This window comes from Perca flavescens, chromosome 22, assembly GCF_004354835.1.
Source record: "Perca flavescens isolate YP-PL-M2 chromosome 22, PFLA_1.0, whole genome shotgun sequence".
NCBI lineage: Eukaryota > Metazoa > Chordata > Actinopteri > Perciformes > Percidae > Perca > Perca flavescens.
Genome location: NC_041352.1, coordinates 15590859 through 15608679, shown reverse-complemented (window position 1 = coordinate 15608679; position 17821 = coordinate 15590859). Strand labels below are relative to the sequence as shown.

The following is a 17821-nucleotide window of genomic DNA, read 5'->3' as shown; positions in this document are numbered from 1 at the left end:
CTGAATTATTAAATACAAAATAGTGAATGGTTCTCATTCAAATGTGCAGAAGTGGTGCTAGTGAAGAAATGCGCTTGTATCTTTATAACTTAAAATGTGCTCATATTATGCTGTTTGGCTTTCTCCTTTTACTTTATAGTGTTATATATCTTTTTTGTGCATCTTATAGGTTTACAAAGTAAAAAAGCCCAAATTCCACCCCAAAGGGACTTACCATCTCCAACAGAAAACACTGTTCACAAACTGCTCCAAACAGCTCTATTGTAGTCCAGCCTTTACTTCCGTGCTTTGTAACACGTTATAATGCTCGCATAGCTGCTAGCGTGGCACGCCCTCATACTCTGCTTCTGACTGGCTGGTTGTCCTTACCGAGGTACTGTGCATGTGCGACTCCCAACAAAGATGGAACAGAAGTGCAATGCCCCACTCGGTAGCTAAAACAGAGAGCTCAACACACAGGGTGAAAAGAGGAGCTGCAGCAGTGTGCAGTACAACAAAAATATGGTGTGGTTTTTGAAAATCTAACCATGTAAACCTATTCTGGTACAACCTCTAAAGCAATTATGAACCTGAAAATGAGCATAATATGAGCACTTTAAAACCAATTTTCAAGAAGCATAGAGATTAAAAGCTGCTTAAAAGACTAGAGTCTTCTCATCACTTTTTGTCTACATCACACTCAAGCAACACATCCTCCAAGAGTGCATGTGCTAATGAGGGAGTGTGTATTTCTTTTACTGCCTAATGTGTGGCATGAGTATTTTGTATAGCATGTATGTCCGTATCACAGTTTGTGAGAGTCATATACTAGACAGGTCGTCGTGACGGGAGGATGAAGCACGGCGTGTTTTTGGGCTGCATCGTGTCAACATAGTGATCTGGGTGCTGAAGTTGTTGCTGCTGCCGATGGACGGATGTTGGTATTTGGTGTCCGAGCCCATGTATCTCTGCAGGTGCCACCTCCGCCACTTCCTCTTCATCTCTCCTTGGACCTACAATGGATTAGAACAATAATATGGGACATTACCATGTAGTTTTGTTTTATGTGTCATTTTACAGTATGATGTGGCATACCTCATAACATTAACTGAAAATACACTACTATAGTCTACTATAATATTGAGTCAGGAGGTGTCTACAATATCAAGAGATAGAGCACATAACTAGCTAGGGTGTAGAGGCCTGGCTAACTTATATTATAGCTATGCTGTGTGAGCTTGAATCTATGCATTACCTTAACAACAACCTTAGCCCCTTAGTGTTTTGCAGGATTGAAATAGTCCCATTGCTATAGAAGTGTTTGTGCCAACCACAATGGAATCCTCGCCTTTTATAGCCAGATTTAGCCTGGGTAAACCCTGACGAACTTCCGGCAAATTTGAGATTTGCTCTGCAAGTCAGTCTGGCGAAGAGCCCATTCAAACCCATTTCCAATGTCCCCAAAAATCGAGGCACCAATCACAACCGCTGAGGCGGGCTTTACACCAATCACAACCGTTGAGGCGGGCTTTACGCGACGACGATAGCGCAGCAACGGCAAACAGCTTTTTGTTTACATTCAATATGACGGCTACCAAAGCGCAGCGTCACCTGGATCTAGCCAATGCACCCAGAGGCATTTGAGCGGTGTCCGTTGGTGACGCCCCTTTGGAAATGAGCTGTCAATTAACCTTTCCCAGACCCACTCTCAGTTACAACTAAGAAGGGTCTGGTGTCAACCAGGCTAAGCCAGATCAGGACACACAAGCACAACTGTTTCACTGGTCTCAGCTACTCCAACCACAATGCCATTAAACTCAAATAGCAGCGACATGGATACTGGTCATTGCTTCTGATGCAGCTACAAGAGGCAGGAAACAGATGTGCAACATCACTCTTAAGACCTTGAAATTCTTCTCTGATGCTCTCTATCAAAGGGTCATCATCTGAGGTGGCACCTTCTGGAGCAACTGAAGCTGTAGCACACTCTGCACGCTGAACTGTAGCTGAGGAAACAATGGCCTTTGTGCTGTGTATTTCAACGATCAACTCCTCTTCATCTCTCATGTCAATAAGCAGCTCAGTGAAGCTTAAAGGAGGCTCAAATTTGCGCAGCCAGAGGAGCAAGGTCAAGAGACCGAGTACGGTTCACATCAGCCACTTCAATTCCTCCTTTACGATGGACTGCACTCAACAGTTAGTCAAGTCAGAGTACGTTGACAGTTTCTCACGTTGTTGCTGGAGTGTTTGCTGGAATCTCACCATGAGATCAGCTGCACTGCCTTTTGGCTTTTAGATAGTCATTGGCAGAGTCATAGGGATAGATTACTGACTCTTAAGCACCGGACAATATCTTCTGCTGGCCCTTTTAGACTCAAGTGATAACAAGGGGAAACATGTCCACAGCGTGGTTACCGCGTTTGCGCCTATAACCCGACAGAAAACAAGGTTTACTTTCCTGTTTTACAGGGTTACAAAATAATACAAAACTTTGTTTCTCGGTTTGAACAAACACTGAACATCATAAAGAGTCAGACTTATTGCAAGACTGTTGCATTAAACTGTATTAGGTTTAGCTATAATAGGTGTACATAATAAACTGGCAACTGAATGTATTGTTTTATATGATTTAGGTAGAGGTAACAAAAAAAGCCCTTCTTGTTTTTTTGTGTGGTTATTTTAATGCCCAGTGTTTAGTTTTGTTTTCATGTAGGTGAACATTACTATAATTTCTTCTGATATTACATTTCTTGTGGTTTTTGTTGCAACTCAATATGTGACAAACAATGAACAATGACTCCAGGATTGTATGCATTCTAGAGGCTCCAGTAATTTATAAACACTACATCTCCAAGGTTTTACACTTAACAAAGGACACCTGAAAATTGCACTGGATTAAAATTCAGGCAGCATAATGTCAAGCTTTGCCATCCAGCCCATCACTATGATTCAATCTGGCCCAGCACTGGGAACATAACTAACACAGAGAGCCTCTGCAGACATCAACCAATAGCTTCCTGCCAAAAAGGCTGTACTTTTTACAGCCCTCCCGCCCTGCAGGCAGAGTGCAGAAAATATGCTGCGAGGAGGTCCAAGGGAGGCAACAAGCGCTGGTGACTCATACTCACAGCTCCATCCACCTTTCAGGACTGTGTGTGAATGTAAGTGGTGCATTGAGGGAGCCTCAGATTAACTACATTTTCTGAGAATCAACACTGTGGGCTATCTCTGCATGGAAAACACAAGAGTGTTTATACAAACAGTGTTTACATCACTGTGAAGGGGGTTCCTACCTCTCCGTTGAGGAAGCAGTAAAGAACCGCGACCACAAAGCCCTAAATGGAAAGAAAAACACATATAAGAGAGCAATAATGGTGTGTGTCAATCTACAGTTTTACTACATCTGTTTATCTGGTCTTTACAACTATTCCCTAATTGAAGGATAACGTGTGGCATTCGTGAGAAATATAAATGGAAAAACAATGCATATTGTACAATGGTTAGTTTGCAGTAATAATGAGAAAAATGAATGAGATGAATGATGGGAGGAATGTGCTGGAAAGGTTTCCTTGGTTTCCAAGTGGTCTGTAATGCAGCTGTGCTGTCTGGCTGCACTCTTCATCATTCCTCATTATGTGATGAACGGAAATAACACCGGGGGTTTAAAACGGTAACACTGCCACTGAATCAGCCAGCGAAGCCCCTGGAGACCTGCCAAGGTTTTCTGCCAGGGTTTCTTGGGTAGAAACACTTGGTCGGGGCTAACAGAACGCCATATCATTACTTAAATGAAGTTTAGATTTAGAAATTCATGAAAAATGCGTTGTGGATGACCTCCGTGAAAGGCATCAAAAACAAATTCCTCAATGTAAAATTTGTAAAATTGCGCTATTGTAAGTGTTTTTACAATAACGTCTTCCTAAGTTGATATCATACCTGAAATGACCCCAGAATCAAGTCAAAAACCAGACGTAGCTCAGTCTTCACCTGTTCTGGGATGAATGCGAACACAATAAAATTGATTCCAAACAGAGGAATCAAAAGCAGGGTTGATTTTGCCAGCCTCCTGAAATGACAAAGCAAAAAACAAATTTCTCCCTCCGGCGAAACCAATTTTCAATCTCTCTATATATGCCAATGATGAAATGCAACTCTAGAGTACTTTTCATTTTACATATCAGCTCTGAGGACTAGAGATGGGTAAAAAACACCATTAAAAGTGTCAGTTGGAAAATGGCTCATGCATTATGGCTGGCTTATGAGATGCTCTCCATCACAGGAAAAAACACTTAAACACAGAGCTCTATATCTCTGTGCAAAGCAGCTGCCAGGGGAAGGCTACTGTGCTGAGTACCAAATGCTAAGGCAGGCGATGAATTTCTTTTCTGAAGTAGAAAAATGGATTGGTCATCCCTGTATTGCTTTGAGCATAAAAAGTTAAAAGGAGCTACAGAAAAAATATTTACAGCCAATGTTGAACTTACTGGACATATGTGTATCTTACTCCCAGCTTTCTGTGGTTATTCGAGATAATCTATGTTTACTTTTGTAAATTAAACTAACTTTCACAGAATGTGGACCAAATTCAAAGAAACCGTTAGTCAGTCCTTCCAGAAAAATGTGGATTTTTTTGTGCTTGTTGCGGGCAAAAATGATTGATTATGCGGCATGTTTTCTTAAAAATTGCGATGGAATATGCGGGATATTTATGCAATTTTATGCGATGAAATTGCAAAAATTGCGGGAACTTGCAAAAACTGCGGTTTGATGAAAAAGAGAAAAAAAAAGAGATTCCCCCAACACCCTGATTTTCGATGATGTTCACGTCGCGTAATTACATCACTTCATAACGTTCCCATGGCAACAGGGGAAAATGGCTGCTCGTGTGAAGTAAACACATTGACATATATATAAACTGGACCAACAGATCCCGTTGCTCTGGACGGAGACCAGTGAAGGATATTAGAAGCACTTTTCCGGTGAGCGCTGAGCGTTACTGCGCAGCCTCCAACTGACAGAGACAGCGTAAATGTGACGTGAGCAACCTGTCTGAAAGTTTTAAGTCTTCTGGTAGCTGTGCCAAGAGAAATCTCAATCATTCTGAATCTTGCAGAGAGGGAGAGTGTAGGTATATGTAAGGAGATAACATGGGCACAGGCTAATTATTGCTAATTAAAATGATAGTTAACATCAGTAATTAAACCTAAACAGCTGACGTAAGTCGAAACTGCCTGCGAGCTTCTCCTGTACTATATGATAATTCCTCTACTATGCGACAATAAGTCGCTTGGTTATGACACAATCGTTAGCCTATTTTTACAGAAACGTCTGCTACGGAGCCATAACGTAAGATACAAGGTAATGGAGCCTTTTATACATTGTCATGTTTCTTTAGAAATAAACAATGGACAAATAAAGTCTTTAAACGCTTCAGATGTAAAGTTATTCGCTGTTAAAGTGACATCAAAATGAATGACAGTCAATGGAATGTTAACGGGAGGTGATCGCTTTGTAGCATCAAAATGGCGCCATAGCAGGTTCGAGTTCTGAAGCGAAGCTTACCCCCTTGAGTAAACGCAACATTTTTCAACTTTCTACTAAGAAATGTGACTTTTTTGCAACGAAAATGCGGGGATTATGAAATCATGCAAGCCCCGCATATTTTGCGCGGAAATCTGCAACTTATGCGGCGAAAGTGCGGCGTATTTGAAAAAAAATGCGGCCCCCGCAAAAATATGCAGACTTTGGCTGATTATGCATTGAATTATGCGATCACATAATCACGTTTTTCTGGAGGGACTGTAAAGGGGTTCAGATTTTCCCCAACGTCCTCACAGGGATCAATAATATTTCAATTTATCTGAACTAATGAATAACACCAATTTACAGCATTAAATACTGTATGCATTAAAATATACTCACGAATACTGATTGGACTCATTTCTTCCAATATCTGGGCAGTTGATTTTCTGTCGAAGTATTCGTATAATGCAGATGAATAGAATAAAGTTCACCTGCGGAGATATGAAGACAGTATAGGGGTATTTTACAATGTAAAATCAGATTTAGTGCTGCTGGGTAATGAAATATCAATCAGAAATATAAAGGGTTTCCATTATGAAATTCCTATATGGAAAAAAGCTTGTTTTAAAGTCACTTCAATATGGTTTCAGTGTCTAATTTAATGGATATGGAGCAATGTTTGAGAAACGCATCTTATAACAGAAGGTTGATGCTGAATTTCATCTCGCTCTGACTGGATTGTGGTGCTGCCCTATGGGAAAATTAGCATTTCTAAATTGTTAATTTGTGTTGGACCTCTGAAAGGGTAACACATCATGATGCACTCACAAACATCAATCAGAGCTGCTGCAGAGAGAAAGAGACATAGGCATCTGACAGCCAGTCTGCTGATCCTGATTTGAAAGAACACAACTAAACCTGCTGTGTGTGCTGCCAAGCAAAGATCAGCAGAGGAGGGACTATTTTCTGCATCCCATATTGTCTTCTTAAAACTCTGATGTTTAGTATAGTTTTTATATAACCCCCCTAAAACGGGACTAATATTTAAGACCGGTAATAATTCCTAGGATTCCTAGAAAGGAAAACATAATTTGGTGTTATCTATGGGGAAAATTAAGATAATGTTTAAACAGTACAATTAGTGTATGTTTAGCCATTATACAGTAGGCCATGGTGAACATGGAAAAAGATGCTGATGTTAAGCAAGTATAACGTTTACCATGTTCACCTTCTCCTAAACTTAAGCGTGTTAGCATGCTAACATTTGCTGCCAACATTCATGCCATCCCTAGAACCATAAAGTTGAAAATAAAAACAATTAGAAAATCAGTCTACAGGTGTGAGGGACCAAGCAGTAAGGCACATGGAGTCACAGGTAAGTTTGAAAATAGGAGGGTTTTTTTTTACCCCCCAAAAAACCAAAACTATTAAACAACAAAAGTGAAGATAAGTTCTGGGCCCATAAGAGAGCCCAACTAAACAGAACGTAACTGAAGTACTTAACAGGAAAAACAACTGACTAGAACTGACTAACATGAAACAAAGGGGAAAATAACAATAAAACAGTACTAATTAAACTACAAATAAAACAAAAACACTTATTCCAGAAAATATAAACCTCACTTAACATTATCCAAAAGAATTACTTAATATAATGTTAATCAAGCAAAAAATGATCTAAAGAAAGAATAAAGCTCCTACTAAGATAGCTTGGTACTGTCAACTAAATAAAGTAGATAGCTTGGTACTGTCAACTAAATAAAGTATATGTATATGAAACAAAACCCAGTGTCCTGTAAATTATTTGTAATTAAAGGTCCTATGACATGCTGCTTTTTGGATGCTTTTATATAGGCCTTAGTGGTCCCCTAATACTGAATCTGAAGTCTCTTTCCCGAAATTCAGCCTTGGTGCAGAATTACAGCCACTAGAGCCTGTCCCACAATGAGCTTTCCTTAGGATGTGCCATTTTTGTGTCTGTAGCTTTAAATGCTATTAAGGAGGAGAGAGGGGGGACAAGGTGGAGGGTGTGGGTCTGGCGTTGATCAACTACCATGCTTCGCTTGTTTGCAAGCTATGATGTCTCTCTCTTTCTCATGGGCGGGCCAAATTCTCTGGGCGGGCAAAGCAGAGAAAGGGGAGGTAACCTTTCCCCTTATGATGTCCTAAAAGGGAAGATTCCAGATTGGCCCATCTGAGCTTTCATTTTCTCAAAAGGCAGAGCATGATACCCAGGGCTTGGTTTACACCTATTGCCATTTCTAGCCACTGGGGGACCATAGGCAGGCTGGGGGATCTCATATTAATGTTAAAAAACCTCATAAAGTGAAATGTTCATGCCATGGGACCTTTAATAAATGTTTGAAACAAAAGTATGTATGTATAATGTGTCTGAGAAATTATATGAACAAATCTTAAGAAAATGTAAGCCAAAGGAAATAAAGTGCACAAGGTTACAACTTTTTAAGATGGCTCTGTGTCCACGGCTGTGGCCATCACAACAGGTAAGAAAACAATTCAACGTATTTGGAGAGTAGTAGAGCTTTCAATGATAAATAAATCAAGAGAGAACATTTACTTGGGGTAGAATGTAGTAGTTCTTTAGCTGATTATGCACATCACTAATTAAAGTCAAAAACATTCTCTATTGTACGTATAATTAGTAAAAAAAAATTATATAGTAAAAGTAAATAGTTTTCATTTCACTTTCATTAAATTTCCTGCTCAATATAGAGACCTGTAAAATAAAGCAGTGTTAAAATGTTGGGTCGAGGTGCAGTTAATTTACTGTATGTAATTTTTTCTTTTCACCACTTAATATCTACTAGCTTCTCAAGTACTGCTTGTTGAACTCATCTTAACCCTCCTTTTAACACCTCTCTAAAAGTGTCTTCTCACTCAGTGAAACAGATACAAACACACCAACAAACTGCCAATGCAGATCACTGTCTGATTTTCTGGTTCAATCTGTGTTTCAAAGCCAAGAAGAGGGATTTTTTTAAAATAGTAGTTCAACCTTTTTGGCTTTAATGTCTGTATGCTCAATATGAAGCCACAGCCAGCAGCCAGTTAGCTTAGCTTCACACAGACTTAAAATAGGGGCAATCAGCAAACCTGGTTCTGTCCTAAAGTAACTAAATCCACCCACGGGCACCTCTAAATGTATATCTAAATAAAAGAGATATACCATGTTAAATAGCAAGCTTTAGAGGTGATACTAGGCATATTGTTTTCTACCTTTGGAAAGAACCAGGCAAGCGGCTTCCCCTAGTTTTCAGTCTTTGTACTATGCTTAGCTAAGCAAACCAGATTGTGTCTGTAGCTTCATATTTTCTGCACAGAGATAAGAGTGGTATCAACCTTCTGATAACTTGTTGCAAGAGAGCAAATGGGCATATTTCCAAAAAGTAAGACAAGTCGATACATACCCTTCTCATCTCCGTGCGTGCTGTAATGCTGTCTGACGGTTCCAGCATTAGCTTAGCCCAGCACAGATCCTGCAGGTAACTGGTTCCAACTAGCCTACTGCTCGACCACAAAAAGTAACAAAATAACGCCAACATGTTCCTATTTACATGTTGTGATTTAGTATAGTCTGGCGTGTACAAAAAACAACGTAACATGAGACACAGCCGTCTTCTAACAGTAAACAAACCGGGAACTATATTCTTAGACAGGCTTGCTGCGAGCATATCACTCCGCCCAAGTACTATATTCTTCCGCCTGAGAATATAGTTCCCGGTTTGTTTACAGTTAGAAGACGGCTGTGTCTCATGTTACGTTATTTTTTGTACACGCTGTGACTCTATAAATCACAACATGCAAATAGGAACATGTTGGCGTTATTTTGTCACTTATTCGGAGCAGTAGGATTGCTGGAACCATTACCTGCATGTTCTGTGCTGGCCTGATGCCGCTGGAGCCGTCGGACAGCATTACAGCACACACGGAGATGAGAAGGGTATGTATCGACTTGTCTAACTCTGGGGGTTACGGTGAATAAGCTAAATTCCCAATAAATCAGGCATTTTCCTTTAAGGCGCTCGCTAGAAGTCATAGCTTAGCATAGCATTAGGACTGGAACGGGGAAACAGCTGGCTTGGTTTTCACCAACAATCAATATACCTACTAATATTAAATTTAAAGCTCACACATATCTTGTTTAATCCATACACAAATAGAAAACAATTGCATGCTATTTTTTGGCAAGCAGAACCCAAGCTGTTTCCCCCTGCTGCTAGTATTTATGCTAAGCTAAGCTAATCACCTTCTGGCTCTAGCTTCTTATTTAACGCACAGATATGAGAATCATATTGATATTATCGTGGTAAAAAAAGAAGCAAATAAGCGTATTTCCAAAAATTTCCAAACTTTTTAGTAGTAATACCAAAGAAAACGTGGAGCACTGCATATTAAACTGACAGGAAAGTCTGAGGTAGACTGATAACTGAGAAAGATGTTTTTCTTTCTTAGTGGAAATTACTTTTACTTTTAAAAGTCTGACTTGAGTGTCAACACCTAAAGGAGTATAAATGTTAATGTAATAGAATTTGAGTGATAAAAAAACTCAAGCGTGTAAACTTACCAGGATTGATGCCAAAATAGGGGTTTTAATGATCCACCACAATAAATCTGTTTTTTCAATAATATCCCAGCACCTGGTAAAGAATGAAACATACACGATGAAATCAAAGCAAATCAGATCTAGATCGTATACTGGACTCTGGCAGTCCCCTGGTGTTTCTCTTACCCCACATCATTATAGTAGGCTTTAGTGATGCTCCAAGCTGTGATGAAAATTGTCGGACCTCCTAGGGACATTAAAAGTGAAAACCAAAGTTGTTATTGCATCCCACCGGCACAGGTCACAACCTGTACTTCGTCTTCAGCTGAGGTCTCACCCCAGGACAGCAGAGATGTATGAAAGCATATAAGGAAGGTGTTCTCACCCCAGCCGATCAGAATGTAAGCCCAAAAGTACTTTCTCTCAGAGAAGAAAGAGACAGCCAACAATGCGTGAAGATAAAGGCCTTCCACCAGCAGCCAGAAGAAACTGGCCATAATACAGTACTGGAAGAACACAATCACTACTTTGCAGCCAACCTGTCAATGGACACAAGACACAAAAGACTACACTTCACAATTGTATTACAAACAATGCATATAAATATACCAAATAATAAATACCAGAAGACTTGTACAATAGGGCTGTGTATCGTGATACGATACGTATCACGATACATGGGTCACGATTCATCCATCCATCCATCCATCCATCCATCTTCGTCCGCTTATCCGGTGTCGGGTCGCGGGGGGAGCAGCTCCAGCAGGGGACCCCAAACTTCCCTTTCCCGAGCAACATTAACCAGCTCCGACTGGGGGATCCCGAGGCGTTCCCAGGCCAGGTTGGAGATATAATCCCTCCACCTAGTCCTGGGTCTTCCCCGAGGCCTCCTCCCAGCTGGACGTGCCTGGAACACCTCCCTAGGGAGGCGCCCAGGGGGCATCCTTACCAGATGCCCGAACCACCTCAACTGGCTCCTTTCGACGCAAAGGACGATACGTATCACAATACATGGGTCACGATTCAATATATTGCAATATATTTCGATACTGTGCGTAAGGCGATATATTGGGATTTTAGTATAAGTATAATTTTAGAAAAATTAATATTTAAATAAAAGACATGATGTTCATAAAAGTCAAAGAAGTTTACTTTAGGTAAACAATTCAGTACACAGAAAATCAAACTGCCAGATTGGTTCAGAGTTCAGAGTTCAGAGATTGTGGTTCAGAGGTTCTTAGAAAGCTAATGTTTATATGCTAAAGTAGGCCAAAGTTCAGTCATAGCTACATTGTTAGCTTCTAGCAAAATGTCAGGCCCTGCTAGGCACTGTTAGTATAGGCATAGTTAGGCAAGGACACTAGTGGTGTGTCTCAGCATAGCCATCTAGCGGTAGGGGGTTTAAACACAACATAAACGTGAACCACTGTCTTACATGAATATTTATTTATTTATTTATTTATTTTTAATCTAACTGGTGACATGGGGAGCAAAGGCCTTGGTGGTATTTTTTACTTTTAGTGAAATATCTTCTACTACTGATATTAGGAGGATCTGTTAAAGCAGGTAAGCAATGCATTTATTTATTTTTACCCAAGTAGCAAAACCTTCTCATGGCGCTGTCTCTCAAAAGTTTGCTTGTTGAAGGAAATTGTTGAATGAAATAGGACTACTAGTGGACATTTACAAATATAAAATCATTAATTTACTTTCCTGTGTTTTTTCTGGGATCGGCTTTTTCTACATGCAGGTAAAATTTCAGAGAGCTCATTAAACCAGCTGGCAGTGAAGCTGACAGGGATTTGGTCGACTATATAAATTGATTCTCACATGGCATCTTGAGGGGGAAAAAAATTGACCCAGATGGGCTGTCTGAACCTTCTAATGCGTGCAAATCAGTACAAATTGTTCCTATGATCCCGTGATCAGTGGCATGTGGAGGAATGACGCCACAAACACACACATACCTTAAATAATTCATTTGTTATAAGCCTCCCCACAGTGATTATATCATGAATTAATCTAATGGGTTACTACGTCAAACATCCAACTGTAGAAGAAGGGTTATGAACCAGATGAGCGCTGTAACACCAAACCTGTCTCTGTAATGTCTTTTTCAGCCGACCCATGACAGCAGCTGGCTACTGTCAACACAATGGAGCCAGCCAGAAAGCTCACTAATAAATACACTTAGAGGCTCCTCTGGTCGTGTGGCCACAGAACGTAACATAAACCTCATGTTCAAAGGCCTAACTGTGGTTTCTGTGGCCTGTGTGGGTCTGTGGTTCAGCGGTATGCGGTGGGCTGGTGGAAAGCTGAGCGGAAGACATCCAGACATTGTGGTTTGAATTAAGTCCAACTGCATAAATGGCTTGTTAGCCTGGTAGCCTCAGCTACTGTTTAATGCCGTTTAGTCTTAGATTAGTATTTCAGGTAAACAATTCAGTTCTGCTTTTTTTAAAAATGTATATAATATTATATATTTTGCTACTTGAGAGGTAACACCCCTTGAGACCAGTCAGGTTGAGTGTTGACTTGTATTTAAATATTCAGTACTTGTCTTGTTTTTGTTGTCAATTGCTCACGACTTGTGTACAACAGCTTGCAACATTAACCCACCATTTCTTTCTCTTTCTGGGCAGTTTAAATACTATCTGGCTATTTGGTGGTGATAAAGTAATTAAAAAAAAAATTCCTCAAGGTCAGGTAATATGTTGGGCCCTTGTTACATATTAAACCACAGTAGGCCAGGAACTTTAGAGGCCCCTTGAGTACTGAGGATGGTAATCCAGTCTCGCCGAATGGCCTTAAAAGTCCGGTTTTAGTCGGGATCAGGCATTAACAGTTCCTACTAATAATGCAACAGAAAAATCTACTGATGCTGTAAATATTCTGTCAGTAAATAAACTGATGCAACAGTAAATAAACTCAATCATACAGTCATTCAATTCATGTTTTTATAGTCAAAGAGGATATTGAGAATTGTCTTGTACTAATGCTTGCATTTTATGTGTTGATACTAATCTATACAGTAATTTGATTTTGTCCTTGCAACAATTAAAGTTGTCATTTGACAAAATCACTTTAGTTCCCTCCTTGCCTGTTGTCAAATATCCGCACTACAAAAATCCATCTTTTCATCCCCATTAGAGCCAAGGAGATCTCTCATTAACGGCGGTTCAATGAGGATAATTAGCCTACCAGTGTCATGTTCACCTGCTGGGCTTCACACAGAGTTGGACTTCTTTAGGGTTCAAGGACAACAACAAGAATCCCTGAGTCGTTAATCTCAAAACACCCACAGCAAACAACAGCAGTGTTGTAGGCAAATAACTTACAGAGCCTGAGGAGCAGTTGTCCACCTCCCCGACCTCGTAGAGGACGACATCCTTGATGAACACAGCGATGGCCTTCAGGATGAATGAGACAAACAGATGCATGTGGATGTAGTTCCTTGTGCAGTGGAGCTTCCTAGGAATAAGAAGAGAGAGAAAGATACAAGTAGATCAAGACAAAGAAACAACAATTTGATAAAAAGCCTTCATGCTACTTATCCAATGTCCTTGGAGTTAATAGCTTAAAATGACAGCAACTCACAGACTGACTGCCCTCATAGTTGAGCTTATTAGCTTCTTTTATCACTGTGTGGGTGGATCTGCTTTAGATCACAATGAACTTGGTTTATGGTCCTTTACACGCCCAGCCAATAAAGACAAGTGAAGCAGATTTCAAAAGGACTAATCAGAGACATTTTGAAATCCTCGAGCATCAACTTCTGAATACTTGTTGACGACCTGATTACATTATCATACTTGATTCGATTCAATGATTAGGGAGAGAGACGGACACAAACGTCTGCAGTTGTGTCACGGCTCCCATTAGCTCAGATCATGCCCAATCACTTAAAAAGTCCCCTCGGGAATCATTAAAGTTTTATCAAACCTTATCTCACAGCCAGGAAAGCTTGTTAACATTCTGTCAAACTGTGACGCTTATTTCACCAAACAATTTTATTCAGCTGCTACTGCAGTGTCAATGTGAACCTTTCTGTCCAATATATTTAGATTTTTAGAGCATTTTATGATTTATTTTTTTTCTGAATGAAATCACAATCTAACTGGTCGGGCACACACTGTACTAAGAGCGGAGAAAGCTCAGCAGAATAAAAGAGATGAAATACTACAAGTGTAATCGTTTGTATTTTTGAGGCAAATGTGAGATCTAATTTCCATCACTTTACTGGCCACAGCCTGTAATTTTCCATACAACAACAGAGATTATTCCATCTTGTGAAGGGCTCATTGTATGGTTGGAATATGGTCAGTGGTGGAATGTAACGAAGAACAAATACTTTGTTATTGTACATTTTTCACGTATCTGTACTGAAGTAGAATCAATAGTGCACACTTTTGACTTTTAGGTAAAAGAGTTACAAGAACTGTGGCGAGAGGAACTTCATAATCCCCAAATTGGTCCAGTCGGAACATGAGAAAAAAAAAGGGTTCTAGGAACGTTATGTTCTAGGAACTGCAAAAATCCCTCTGGTCAGAAAGTGGCTACAGTTGCCATCTATTTCTCTCCACAGCGTCGTTTACTTCTCCGCCAGGCTGCATAAGACGCGTTCATATCTTATTTATTTGGCTGTACCTCTTCACATCCCCTTTTCCGCTGCTTCACACACTTAATCTCCCATGGTTAAAGGAAATAAAACCGTCTTAAAATACAGCCATGAATAAAACCAACCGCATTCCGATTCTAACAACATATTTCCATTTTATGTTGAAGCTCAGCATCAAAATAACTGAACCACCCCTTTGTAAATCACGTGTCGCTGGACACAGTGCCCTCACTGATCAAGGTGCAAACTAACTTTTTTAGTAATATGAAAATAAGATTAAGAGAATAAATCGTTATGCAAGTACTTTTACTTTTATTACTTAAAGTACTTTTAAAATCAGGTACTTTTTCCTTTGGCAGTAGTTCATTTCTAATAGCAACAGCTGTTGTAGATTTGTCTTGGAATATGGAAAGCCACATGAACACGCTTCATGTTCTCAGAGAGAAACCAATAACAGATAAGCTAAATGAAATCTTGCATAAAGTTAAAAAAGCTTTAAACAGGTGTGACTCTCTGACCACATGCCACCAACACTGTAATCCCCTGAGCTTCCTTCACCCCCCCACCGCCCTGTCATTTCTCTCCTTCTGGCTCAAAACTGTTGGTTGCCTGATTTCACACTTTTTTATCCTGACCTTGGCCTGCCTTGTGGCAAACAAAATTATCAGGTTTCTTTTTGGAAAAAATGAAAAGAAGCTCTGATCAGTGTACTCACAGGGACAAACTACTGTATATCTATCTATAAATTGCAGGAACGTCTGTCTGTGTGTGCGTGTGTATTTGCATGTACAACTGAGTGTACACCTGTGGGGAGTTTTGCAGCAGAGCAAAAAACGTTTTTTCAGTGACAAAATACAGCATGAAAGAATAAATATATGCACAAATGTAGACGTCCATCTACTACTAGACATTAAAGGGGGTTCTTTTATAGGTTCTTGTAACATTCTTGGATGTTAACAGTTTGAATCTCATACAACTGAGGTAGAGAAATTACATCCAATAAAAATTATTTTGCTTTATTATATAATTCATGGACATATACACATATATTCTATTAATTGCCCTTTAGGGTAAAATATTTGCTATGTAAAAGCTGTTATCTCAGTCATTCCTGGCATCAAAACTGTAATTGTCTTAAGGAGTTTACCATCGATCCCTGTTTATATCAAACATCAGTCTCTCTAATCCCACTATACTTTAAATCTCCCAACCACTGCAGTTATGTGCCATCAAAAGATCGAGACACTGAAATGCACAAAGGGATCATCAGGTTTGAAAGTATATGTATCTTTCTTCTTGCCTTTTGTAGTTTAACATAAGCCTCGAAGCTGCGCTGATCACAGATGATCTAATCCCAATGTTTGATGTGCGACACTGAAATGTATTAAACTGTCATGTTGTCCATATGCCCAGCAGGCACAACGTCAATGTCAGTGTGCTTTATGGTAAATTGCTCATACTAATACTCTCTCTACACAGGCATCCTGCAGCTGTGACTGGTTTTGTTCTTTATTTGTTCTTTATTCTATCCTTCTTCTAAAGAATTGACCACATGAAGCAAGGAATTATCATAAAAGTCAATAGTGCAAATTGTTGAGCAACACAACAGCAGTCAAGAGTTTTCTTTTTAAACTTTCTTTACATACTAGGTGGGTGCTACTTAAAATCTTTACTGTCCGTTTGCTGCAAGGTCATAACTCTGTGAAATCTGAACATACAAATGATACACATATTTTTAGATTAAATGTGAATTTACACTTTGTCACTTTGTTACATCATTGTCATGAATACGCATCTATAAATCAGAGAAAAACGCTCCTCAAACTGCTGAATTGCCTGAGAAACAGCACGTGAATTGCTACACTAACAGCTAATTAGGCATATGTACAATGGTGCCAACACTTTGCCAAATGTAAACACATATGTATGCGAACAAACTTATAGGGCTCAAGTTGTAACTTAGCCCACAGATAACTTGTTTTTTTCTTTTTCAAAGTTTATCTCTATAAATTGAGAATGGTGACGGCCTAATGAGCTGAGTTCTGTTAGAAACATTCAAATAGGCAATCGTGTGTGTCTTACTGTATTTCTACATACCTGAAGATGCAGAGGATCACAATAGCTGTGGTAAGAGAAATGAGGGAAACACTGTGGCCAATGGTGTAGCCGATCTTCACTTGCCAGAAAAACTTGCCCTGAAGAAAAAAAAAGTGAAGAAAACTGAAACAAAAGGTTAAAAGTTGGTGGTTCCTAAATTTAGGGTCAGTCAGTACATTTATTCAAGTACTGTACTTTACGTGACTGTTTCTATGCTGTGCTACCTAATACTTTAACCCCATTACATTTCAGAGGCTCAAATTTATTTTAAATAAATTTATCTGACAGCTGTGAATACTATTTTGCACATGATGATGAGATGAGATACAATTCATTGTTACATATTCAATTTACAGTGGAATACTGTATGTTACTGGCCCTCCAACAAGTCATGGTCTTATATTACAGTAAGGCATCGCACGCAAAAAAGGGTCAAAAGCAACACCAAAGGACAGCACCTCTTCTTTTTTTTATCTCTCTAAATTCTGTGAATGTAATGAAAAAAATCTTTGTAATCTTCTGAAAGTAAGGTAATTCCTGACAACCAATGACCTTTTACGGTTTTCAATAAATATTTATTGAGCCACAATCTTGTAACGATCCCTTACCTAAAAAGAATCTATACGACTGGATCTGCTTATCTCCAAGCTCCTCCAATATATATACTGTAAAAGCTTATTGGATTTTACTTCAGCACATGCGGAGCCTTTCAGAGTGGCTTCACAATGTTGCTGCCATGGCGCTGTATGTTTTGTGCTTGATGAAAATGAGATTAAGAGTTCTGCATTCTGAAACTGAGGTATCAAGAATGCAGAAAGGCAGACATCAAATTCCTTTTAGTGTACTCCACCAGCAGGGCCCATCCTGACTTCCTATGTGGCATACCAACAAGGCTACCTCTGTGACTGTGAGAGCAGAGTGCCCACCGAGAAAGCTCTTACCCCTCCCCGGTAGTGCACATCCACATGGACCCTGCTCCACCTTCATCAGCACAGACAAGATTAGCTCTCTGCAATAAAACTAAACTAAATAAGAGCAAT

At 39.6% G+C, this 17821-nt stretch overlaps 1 protein-coding gene across 2 annotated transcripts in view; it reads right to left on the bottom strand.

Moving 5' to 3' along the window:
- Positions 1 to 547: 547 nt before the first annotated feature.
- vipr1b (vasoactive intestinal peptide receptor 1b) overlaps positions 548 to 17821 on the bottom strand; it is a 44112-nt gene continuing 26838 nt past the window's right edge. For both annotated transcript variants that reach the window (XM_028569142.1, XM_028569141.1), the window contains exons 5-13: positions 16782 to 16879; positions 13405 to 13537; positions 10452 to 10605; positions 10253 to 10313; positions 10088 to 10160; positions 5902 to 5993; positions 3916 to 4045; positions 3273 to 3314; positions 548 to 992 (exon numbers count right to left, since the gene is read on the bottom strand). In XM_028569142.1, the coding sequence (XP_028424943.1) occupies positions 801 to 992; positions 3273 to 3314; positions 3916 to 4045; positions 5902 to 5993; positions 10088 to 10160; positions 10253 to 10313; positions 10452 to 10605; positions 13405 to 13537; positions 16782 to 16879 (975 nt within the window). In that variant the 3' untranslated portion in view covers positions 548 to 800. The remainder of the gene's footprint in view (positions 993 to 3272; positions 3315 to 3915; positions 4046 to 5901; positions 5994 to 10087; positions 10161 to 10252; positions 10314 to 10451; positions 10606 to 13404; positions 13538 to 16781; positions 16880 to 17821) is intronic.